Below are 10314 nucleotides of genomic sequence, written 5' to 3'. Positions count from 1 at the left end.
CCCGGTACCGTAAATAGTATAGGAGACTAGCTCTATATATATATATATATATATATATAGAGTCCGGCTACTATGCTATTAATAGCACGAAGGACTTGGTGCTACCAAGTTTTCCGCCGTTGGATCTACCTTTTGGATCATTTTCATCCGTTAGATCATACTATTCAACCAACCACCCACCCACTCAACCCTAGGGGGGCCCACATCATCCTAACCACACATCTCTTAATGCAATGGCCAAAAACTTGATAGCACCAATGACTTGGTGCTATTAATAGCATAGTAGCCTAGTTCTCTCTCTCTCTCTCTCTCTCTCTATATATATATAGAACTATATAGGCTAATATACTATTAATAGCACCAAGTCATTGGTGCTATCAAATTTTTGGCCGTTGGATTAAAAGATGTGCGGTTAGGATGATGTGGGTCTCCTAAGGTTGAGTGGGTGGTTGGTTGAATAGTATGATCTAACGGGTGAAAATGATCAAAAGGGTAGATCTAACGGCGGAAAACTTGATAGCACCAAATACTTCGTGCTATTAATAGCTAGCATAGTAGCTGAACTCTCTCTATATATATATCTATATATCATTCTCCTGGAAACACGGTAGTGGTTAGAGTGATCAATTAATTATCAACAGTAGAGCTTCTTTGACTACTGTTTAAATTTAACTAGTTTGACACGAGAATAATCAATCTCTTGATTAAAATACGAGAGTCAAATCTCTTTTACTCCAATTCTCGCAAAAAAAAAACTTTGTTAGGCAATAGTTGGTCGAGAATTGCTGGTACTAATAGTACTATTCTCTTGAAGAAAACAATAAAAGAAAGAAAGAAAAAAAAAAGAAGATGTTTCACATAATCTAGTCTCTCATAGAAAGAACGATCGATTCACGTTCAAACCATGCATTGTATGTCATAACTAAAAAGTTTATAATACGAACACGTCGTTAATTCCTCAACCAAATTATATATTTGTGGCACATCAAAACTACGATTAACCATAAACAACTTGCATGGTACTGGTCTACAAACAATTCATAAACAACATATTCTTAAGCTTAATTGTGCTCTAATTGGGATTAAGTACATAAATAGATTTGTTTTATTAGAGTACTATTATGTGAATTGATAGTGGTGGATTAGTTTAATTGGTCAATGTGTACTTTTTGTTGAAATTAACTAATTAATGTTTGGTGTACATGATCCTTCCTCTACCCTTCCTATATATATATTACCTCACCTCTTACACACTGAGTTTCAATAACTGTTCCTTATTTTATCTCATGTGGAATTTTCAACAACTTTATTAATTTGCTTCTCAAACTTTGCAAGCTCCAAAAAAATGACTTGCATGGACTATTAGTCACAGAGACACTTTTTTTTCTTTTTTATTTGTTATTTTTCAATACACAACTTGATCTATCTTTCTCTGCATACAACGCATTTGTACATGTTATTTCGCATTAGAAAATTATACAACTACCAACATATATACAATGTATGTGGACAATACCATATATTGTTTCAAACATGTTGTGGTAAATCTTTTATTCAATTGACTCGCTTAAAACCATGATATACGGGATTAGTACGAAAGTGATAGTAATTACTATGTTAATTAATTTAGTACATTGAGTACTATTATCATTGCAAATAGATTAATTTAGTTCCTAGTATGTAATTAGTAAATGATAGCATCTCAATTATACATCAGTAAGATTAATATGCTGAGCACAATTTAATATGTGAGACAATTCAAATGTATGTTTAGTTATAATATGGGATTGCATTATAATTAACAAGAAAGTAATTAACATCAGATTTACTTAAATTAATGTGCTCAGATATACGCGCACACGACTCGGCCTGATCAGTTCGAATTTCGCTATATGTATCTATCTTTAATTTCTCTGATAGCTTAAACTTGTGAAGTAAATTACGCACAATAGAAGCAACATAAATTGTGAACATCAAACTTTTCAAACTCGATATGTATAGCAGGAGCTCATCAACTCTCTCTCTCTCTCTCTCTCTCTCTCTCTCTCTTTTATATATATATATATATAGAGAGAGAGAGAGAGAGAGAGAGAGAGTGAGGCTACTATGCTATCGGAAGCACGGAGCCTTCCGTGCTTCCAGCTCGTTTTCGATGTTGCGACTTTCGAATCGTCGATCGACTCCGTTAAACTTGATCTAGAGTATTTGAAATATCTAGAAAATAAATTTTATAATTTTACGACATCATTTGCCTAGTGAACGAAGGGGCTCAAAATCAACGGCTGAAAATAAAAATCTTACAAAATGTAATAATATGACATTAAAATTTTAAATCAAAGATATTGATCTTGTTTTATATAGTATAAAAAATTTTCTATCAAAATTTCACGTGATTTGGATATTTCTACACCGTTAAACTTGCAAACGGCTCACTACGGTCATTGAAATTTGTTGATTTTGAGCCCATTCGATCACTAGGCAATTGATGTCGAAAAATAATAAAATTTATTTTCTAGGTACTCCAAATACTCTAGATCAAGTTTAACGGAGCCGATCGACGATTCGAAAGTCGCAACATCGAAAACGAGCTGGAAGCACGGAAGGCTCCGTGCTTCCGATAGCATAGTAGCCTGCTCTCTGCTCGCTCGTCTCGTCATTTCTCTCTCTATATCATATATATATAATATATTATTATATATATATATGGGTCCGGCTACTATACTATTATGAGTACGATCGTCTCGTACTATAAGTTGTTTTTGATGATAGAGCTTCCGAATCGACGATCCACACCGTTAAATATTATTTGCACCATTTAAACTTTTTAGGAATCAAATTTTATAAATTTTCGACATCATTAACCTTACGATCAAGAGGTCACAAATTTGACAATTTTTAACGGCCGGTATGGGATACTTGCTAGTTTAACGGTGTAAAAGAATCGGAATTTGTTGAATTTTTTATAGAAAATCCTATTCACTACATAGATAAAGATCAATAACTCTGATCTTGAATTGAAGGATCCGATCATCCTTTTTTATGACGTCGTTCGATTTTGACCGTTCATTTTATGCCCACTTGATGGACTTTATTATGATTTCAAAAATTTACGAAATTTATTTTATAAAAGTTTCAAATACTCTAGATCATATTTAACGGAGTGGATCGTCGATTCAGAAGCTCCATCATTGAAAACAACTTATGAGTACGAGGGCTCCAATACTCATAATAGTATAATAGCCACGGCCTATATATATTGTATTTGAAGAGAATATGAAACAAAATGAAAAATATGCTGGTTTCAAATAAATAAAGGTACTCTTCTTTGTGTTCTTGTATATATATATATATATATATATACAATTAAGAACTTAATTTAAAATGGCAAATCGAATATTAGAAGAGATCATGAAACAAAAAAAGGAAACAATAAAGAACTTATAAATTGATCTTAGAAGATAATATGAAACAAAAAAAGAAAAAAATAAAATAAAAAAACAATAATCGCCGTTGCCGGGGATCGAACCCGGGTCGTCCGCGTGACAGGCGGAAATACTCACCACTATACTACAACGACTTTGTTTAATAAATTGTTCATTTATGATATATATAATTAAATATATTATATTAAATGCAACTAGTTCAAACTTAGAGATCAAATTATTTGGAATATAATGCTTTTCCTCTTAATATTAGAGAGGAAATGACAACTAGTTAAAACTTGTATTTTTGATAGTAATAAACCATTTATTATGTGTAGAAAATAGAGTTGTTTGGCGTGAAATAGTGCATAATAAAGTTGCTAAATATTCTTCTTGAATATCAAATTGGAAACAACTAGAGAACTATTAAAGTTTTGATTTCACAATCTAATGTTTCAATTCATTTAAATTGAGTCAGACTTAGTGATTCTGCATATCACGCGTTGTCAAAGAAGTTATACAATATATATAGTTGTTCCTTTTTTTTTTTTGTTTTTTCCCCTTTCTTTTTTCGAATTGAAGTATGCATGCACATAGTCATTTGGATTTAAACAAGACATAGGCCCAAGTTCATGTTAAGGCATCCATGTAAGACCCATTGATATTCTACTCAAATTGTGGGTTTTTGAAGATGTGGGCTTTAATTACCAAGCTAATACTAATTCTAATGATTTACTAAAGCTATCCAAAATACCCGGTATTCTATACCTAACACCAATCCTACCTGGACCCAATAAAAAAGGAATAGTACATTGGTAAAAAATAAATTACGTACCCAGTAAAGTTTTAGGTACTTTATACCCATATCTAACTTGGATCCAATCCGAATCCGACCTTTTAATGGGTAGGGTTCGAAATAGTTTTCAAATCCAAATTCAGATCAAGACTCCGTGAAATATCCGATAGTAAATAAAAAAGATTCGAAGTTGAAGGATCAATTTCAATTACACTTATAAATGAGTGGTCTCTTGTATTTTCATCATAGTGAAACCCTATCAGCTCTGTTTACTGTTTTTCTTTGTTTATTTTTTTTTTCTTTTTATTTTTTTAACCCTAGTCACTCTGTTTACTATTTGAATTGAATATTCCTCTCCAAATAGGTGTATTGGAGTTAAAGAAAAGAGTAAAAAAAAAAGTAAAAAAAAAAAGAAATCTCAGTATATACTGCTTAATGATGCCATTTTGTACTTTTTAATAAGTTACTCAAGTAACTAACTAAAATTTTCATCAAAAAATGAAAAATAAATAGTAAAATTCATTACTAATTGACAAATATTGTACTAATGCTCATCCTCCATGTAAATTTATTTTTAGTCCATTATGCTCGTTTCCATTTTGTTCATTTTTCAAACATTTTGAGAAAAGAAGTACTGTTCTAATTAAATATATGAAAATAGAAGTGTTTTGTTCCCTGTGTGGACCAGTTTTAATTTGGATCCAAATGATCGACCAAATAATGTGGGTTAGGGGCTAAAATGATTGAACCGGACCGGTCGGGCTCGATCAAGCAGAAAAAATCTCGGACCTCAATCTAATTAATTTTCAAAACCGTCCCGATCCAATAAAATTGAGTTAGTTCAAATTAAATCTAAATATAAACCATTATATTTGATTTACAGAATCTAAAATTCTTATATGACAAAAATCATGAACTGTGAAAACCAACTTGTTATAAAACAAACAATATATATATAGTTCTTTCTCACGCTATTGATCTTAATTTGAATACTTGATGATGAAAAGAGAATAAATTTTTTTAAAATTTAGAAAGAATTTTGTACAAGCTATGCATCATTTAATAAATTTGGTTTGGATGTTACACCATTTTAATTTATATTGCAAAAAAGAATTTTTTGGCACTTAAATGGAAGGTCAAACTAAGTGCCCAATCAACATAAGTACTTCACCTACTATTTTTTTTTTCCTTTGCATGTTAAGCCATATCCAATTCCAACTTAATTGCTATATATAGTTAGCAATTAATTAAACTAATTTTGATGATGTATGGTACGTATAAATATATATATATAGTCACTTCTTATCAAGCAATTAAGTAACCTTGATTTAAAAGAACCTAAATAAACTAAACCTACTAAATGTTTCTTAACTCTTTTTGGACCACTTAATCATACACATAAAAAAATAATAATCATATTGGTTATCTGAAAGAAGCTACTTTCACCAATTTTACTATTAAGTATTAACCAATTTACATATATATCACGCATATATAAATCGAATTTTGCAACTCAATACCTCTTGAAACCGAGAGGGTAATTAGAACTGGATCTGATACCATGATATATACCTAAAATATTAAATATAATAGGATAGTACGCGCGTTTTGTCTTGACATTTTATACCCAATTTTCTCCATTAATATGTACTGCAAAATGAAAATTGAAGCTCGTAATTTTTTCACGAGTAAGTATGTATGATTTTCTTGCAAAGAAGGATAAATTAGACAATACATAGTTTTCATTATACACAGGATCATCTTAAATACCAGATAAGAAACAAGACTTGTATGGTACAATATTTAATTACTGTACAAGCATTATATATGTATGACTGAGTTTTTTTTTTATTACACATAAATATGGTCATGGCTACTATACATGACTTAGTTTTCTATTACATTCAAAATATATGACTGATGTGACTTAATTAGTTTTCTATCACATATAAATATATATATATTGACTACTATTGCTCACATCATCTGATGACTATCTTTGAATATTATTGAATGCGTTACAATTCTAATGACTACAATTTCTCCTGCTTTTTCTATTGCCGAGTGGCTCGATCCCTGTTGCGCCTTACTATGTGTTCAACCATGAAATTTGCCTACAATGTACAAAGAGCATGTTGTTAATAAGCATGATAACATTTGTAGCTATAATTTAAGTAATTAAATATTAACTAATACGAAAAAACAACTGTTATCTTTTAAAAACTTAACCTGGTGCATAATGGTGTTAAATATTTTTATATTTAACACTCTCACCTCATGTCTAGGTTGGAAAACTCTCCGTAAGGCCCATATATAACGTAAACTTGAATTAAATAGGAGGAAATTAATAATGTTACGAGTCTGGCGTGACTCGAACTCAGTATTTCCTACTAAAAGTTTAATCTGGTAAAGAACGGTGTTTAAATATTTTTATGTTTAACATTAAAAATAGTATTAATGAAGTTAACTTCTTACTTTAGCACATCTTTCCAGCCAAGATCAGTGTTTAGATCATCTAGATTGAGGCTCTCCCACCCATCGAACGGAGCCGAGGTCGGGGATTCACCGATCGATCCATCGCTCGAGTTGATCGGGTTAACTCCACCGCAGCTTGCAGGCGAAGCCGAAACCAATGAAGGTGTAAAATTTGAAGCAAGTGGCGTGTAGAGATCCATGTTAGTAGCACTTGCACCATTGTTACTCCCTAACCCTACTTGACCGCTTGAGCTAGAACCCTCGACGGGCACGGTCGCGACCGCGCCATCTCCATTGAGGAAACTGTTGAGAGGGTTCATGAATGCTAAACCCGACAGGTTCGAATTCGAGTTGAGCATGATCCCCTCATATTGTTTGTTGCACAAAGAGGTTTGTGGTGAACCCATGAGAGCACTTATCAAGTCCAAGTTTGGAGTAGTAGTAGGTGTAGTAGTTGCACCACTAGTTAAGACATGTAGAAGGCCCTGCAACAGCTGGAGCTTGGCTAGGTTTGCAGCATCAGCTTGAAGCTTAAGAGCATTGTCGAAATGGCTACGTAGGTTTCCGATATTGTTCGCGGCGAGGAGCAAGCTGGGAATGCTCGCAAAGAGATTCAGGTCGGTCCGCGGCTTGTGAGTCACCGGGTCGATGCCTATGTTAAGGAGCTTCTTCCTCATGTGCGTGTTCCAGAAGTTCTTGATCTCGTTATCGGTTCTTCCAGGTAATCGAGCAGCGATCGACGACCACCTTTGAGAATAAAACTTCAATTATTTAGCTTTACATTAGTTTATAACAATGAAATTAGTAATAATTGAATCTATTGCTGAGTTTTACTTAGGTTGCTAAACTTCATTTCGTTGTAATTATTGATGATGTAACAATAACTAATTTAACAGCTGTGTTTAAGTTCCTAAAAATGATATAGCAACTTATAAGTTATAATAGACTCAGCGTGATCATATGGTCATGTCGGTTGAATCAATTAGTCATCGTATTATTAACATGGCTTTTACAGAAGATGGTGTGATAAGGAAAATGACAGTTATATATATATATATTCGAAAACTAAATATTAAAGTTTGATTATTTGTAGCAAATTAAAGCTCAGTGAGCCTAAAAAAAGAAAAACTGTGGTATCTTCACCTACAACTAGTGTAATATATATATATATATATATAAAAGAAATGGAAAGGAAAGCTAGGAAAGATGATAATGGGTAATATATGAGGAATTATATAAAAATACCGTTTTCTATAAAAGTTTAAGTTATCATAGAACAGTATTTTTAATATTTATATTTAACACTTTCTTCCACATCTGGACTCGAGACTTTTTTGATAAGTTGAATACGTAAACTTAAATTAAATGAAAGAAAATTAAATAAGACTAGGGACCTGCAGGACTTGAATTCAGAACTTCCTATTATGATATCATGACGAATTTTATGAAATAATTATTATTTTCTCCAAAAATTTAAACCAGCAGAAAGAGTATATATATATATATATATATATATATATATATATATATATATTTTGTTGAATATAAATATCAAAAATATTATTCTGTAGTAGCTTAAGTTTTTAGAGAAAACAATTATTTCATATAATTCGTCACGGTACAGATTACAAGTACATACTTGTTTCCAAGGAGAGAGTGCAAGTTGATGATGAGCTTCTCTTCCTCCTTGGAGAACTTCCCTCTCTTGATACCAGGCCGGAGGTAGTTGGTCCAGCGGAGACGGCAGCTCTTCCCGCAGCGATTGAGGCCAGCCAGCTTCGGCACCCGCCGCCAGCTCCCGTTCCCGTGCTTCTCGACGCACTCCTTGAGCAGCCTGTCCTCCTCCGGCGTCCACGGCCCCTTCTTCAGGCCTGCTTCGGCATTGCAGCACGGCGCCCTCCCCATTCCTATATATATTCTCCTTATCCCTGCATGCATGCAACAACATCTATATATAAGAAGTTGTATATGTATATATAGCATTTTAATGAATCAGGGTTAGGGTTTGGGTGTTGGGGTGTGAACAAATATTGTGTGACCAACCTTTTGTGGATGTTGAAGTAGGATAGATTTTGGTTAGTTGTGGACCTTGTGGTGCTAGGGTTTTTATACAGGTTTTGCTCACGTTGAGATTTTTTTTTTTTTTGGAAAAAAGAAAAAATGGATTAAATTAACAAAGTCTTCTTGTTTATGAATTAACAAGACAGAGTCTTTTCTATACATGTTTTTTTAAGTACATTTGAAGAAGCTTCGAAGAAAAGAATTAGTTAAGGGCTGCTACAAATAAAAGCAGGGTTTCGTATGTACAAGAGACACGTACGTATAGCGAAATAAAAATAAAAACTAGGGTTAATGGGCGGTAAAAGAAATTATTTTTGGGCAAACTTCAAATACCACCCCTGTGGTTTCGCACTTTCTCACTTTAGTACCCTATGACTTAAAATGTATCAATTTAGGTTTCGTTTGGAATTACAGGGAGATTATGTTATGTACGGTGAGAAAGTACGTTGGAAAAATACTTTGTTTGTTTCCGTACGTAATATTATGTTCCGCATATCGCGATGAGTTAGTTACTATATATTTTCTACGATTCCACCGGAGAACGCAGAAATATATCCCTATATGATTTTTCCTCAACTCCGTTTTATCTAATAACATTAGATAGGCCTCAATACCAAACAAGCCTTAATACCCTATGGTTTTATTTTTCTTTTTTTGTCAGCTTTTTTGTTAATATTTTATTAAATTATATACAAAATACTTCAGATACCCACATAGGTTTATTGAATATTCTCTTTAGTAGGCTTTAGTTTTAACTTTGTCACTGATTTAACGAAGAAAAAATTAGCGGAATGGATTATAAAATGAGAAAAATAAAATCACATGGCACTAATCTGATACATTTTGAAGCATAGGGTACTAAATTAAGAAAGTGTGAAATCACAGAGATGGTATTTGAAGTTTGTCCTTATTTGAAAAAATTTTAAATACCACCTCTATGGTTTTCGCACCTGGCTAAGATGAACATCCTGTAATACTGCTAAATACTCTTATCATTTTCTATTTTTTACTGAAAATTAAAAGGGTTAGTAAAACCCTAGCCACTCCGGAATAGATATTACAATTAATCGTTTTTGCTTGTAGATCGAGTTAGCATTTTTTTCTATTGCAAAAAAGAGTACTTTAGGTGTGCAACCTAAAGTGAGTTGTAATCCTACAACACTCTTATCCAAAAGTCTTTTTTTTCTTTAATTACTAGTTTTAACACTCCCTTTTATTTTTTGACTAATTAATAACAACTCCACCACCGAAGGGCTAAACTTTTTATTATTTTTAACACTAAATATAAGAGAATTAATTAATTATTTTAAATTCTAGAAGAGAGGATTACAATACTATATATAATCCTCTTTGGGTTGTAAACTTAGCATATCTCAAACAAAGGGAATAAATAAAATTACTCTAGCTAGAATTTTTAGATAAGGGGTTGTGGAGATTACACATTATATATATATAGAGAGAGAGAGAGAGAGAGAGAGAGAGGGAGAGAGATTGAGCATAACAATTACTTTCTCTAAGGTTAATAATAATTTAAATCAAGCACAATATATCCATCTAGGA

At 32.4% G+C, this 10314-nt stretch overlaps 1 protein-coding gene and 1 non-coding gene across 2 annotated transcripts; both read right to left on the bottom strand.

Moving 5' to 3' along the window:
* TRNAD-GUC lies at positions 3506-3577 on the bottom strand. Its single transcript has one exon. It is a non-coding gene; the product is annotated as a tRNA-Asp (tRNA).
* Positions 5958-8745, bottom strand: LOC109727410 (transcription factor MYB39-like). The gene is made up of 4 exons (XM_020257534.1): positions 8737-8745; positions 8333-8621; positions 6694-7440; positions 5958-6332 (listed from the first exon to the last, which is right to left on the bottom strand). Exons 2-4 carry the CDS (start codon positions 8596-8598, stop codon positions 6308-6310), a joined length of 1038 nt encoding a protein of 345 aa, XP_020113123.1. The 5' UTR covers positions 8599-8621; positions 8737-8745; the 3' UTR covers positions 5958-6307.

The sequence above is a fragment of the Ananas comosus genome, linkage group 22 (genome assembly GCF_001540865.1).
Source record: "Ananas comosus cultivar F153 linkage group 22, ASM154086v1, whole genome shotgun sequence".
Taxonomy (NCBI): Eukaryota; Viridiplantae; Streptophyta; class Magnoliopsida; order Poales; family Bromeliaceae; genus Ananas; species Ananas comosus.
This window is presented reverse-complemented; position numbering and strand designations above follow the sequence as displayed.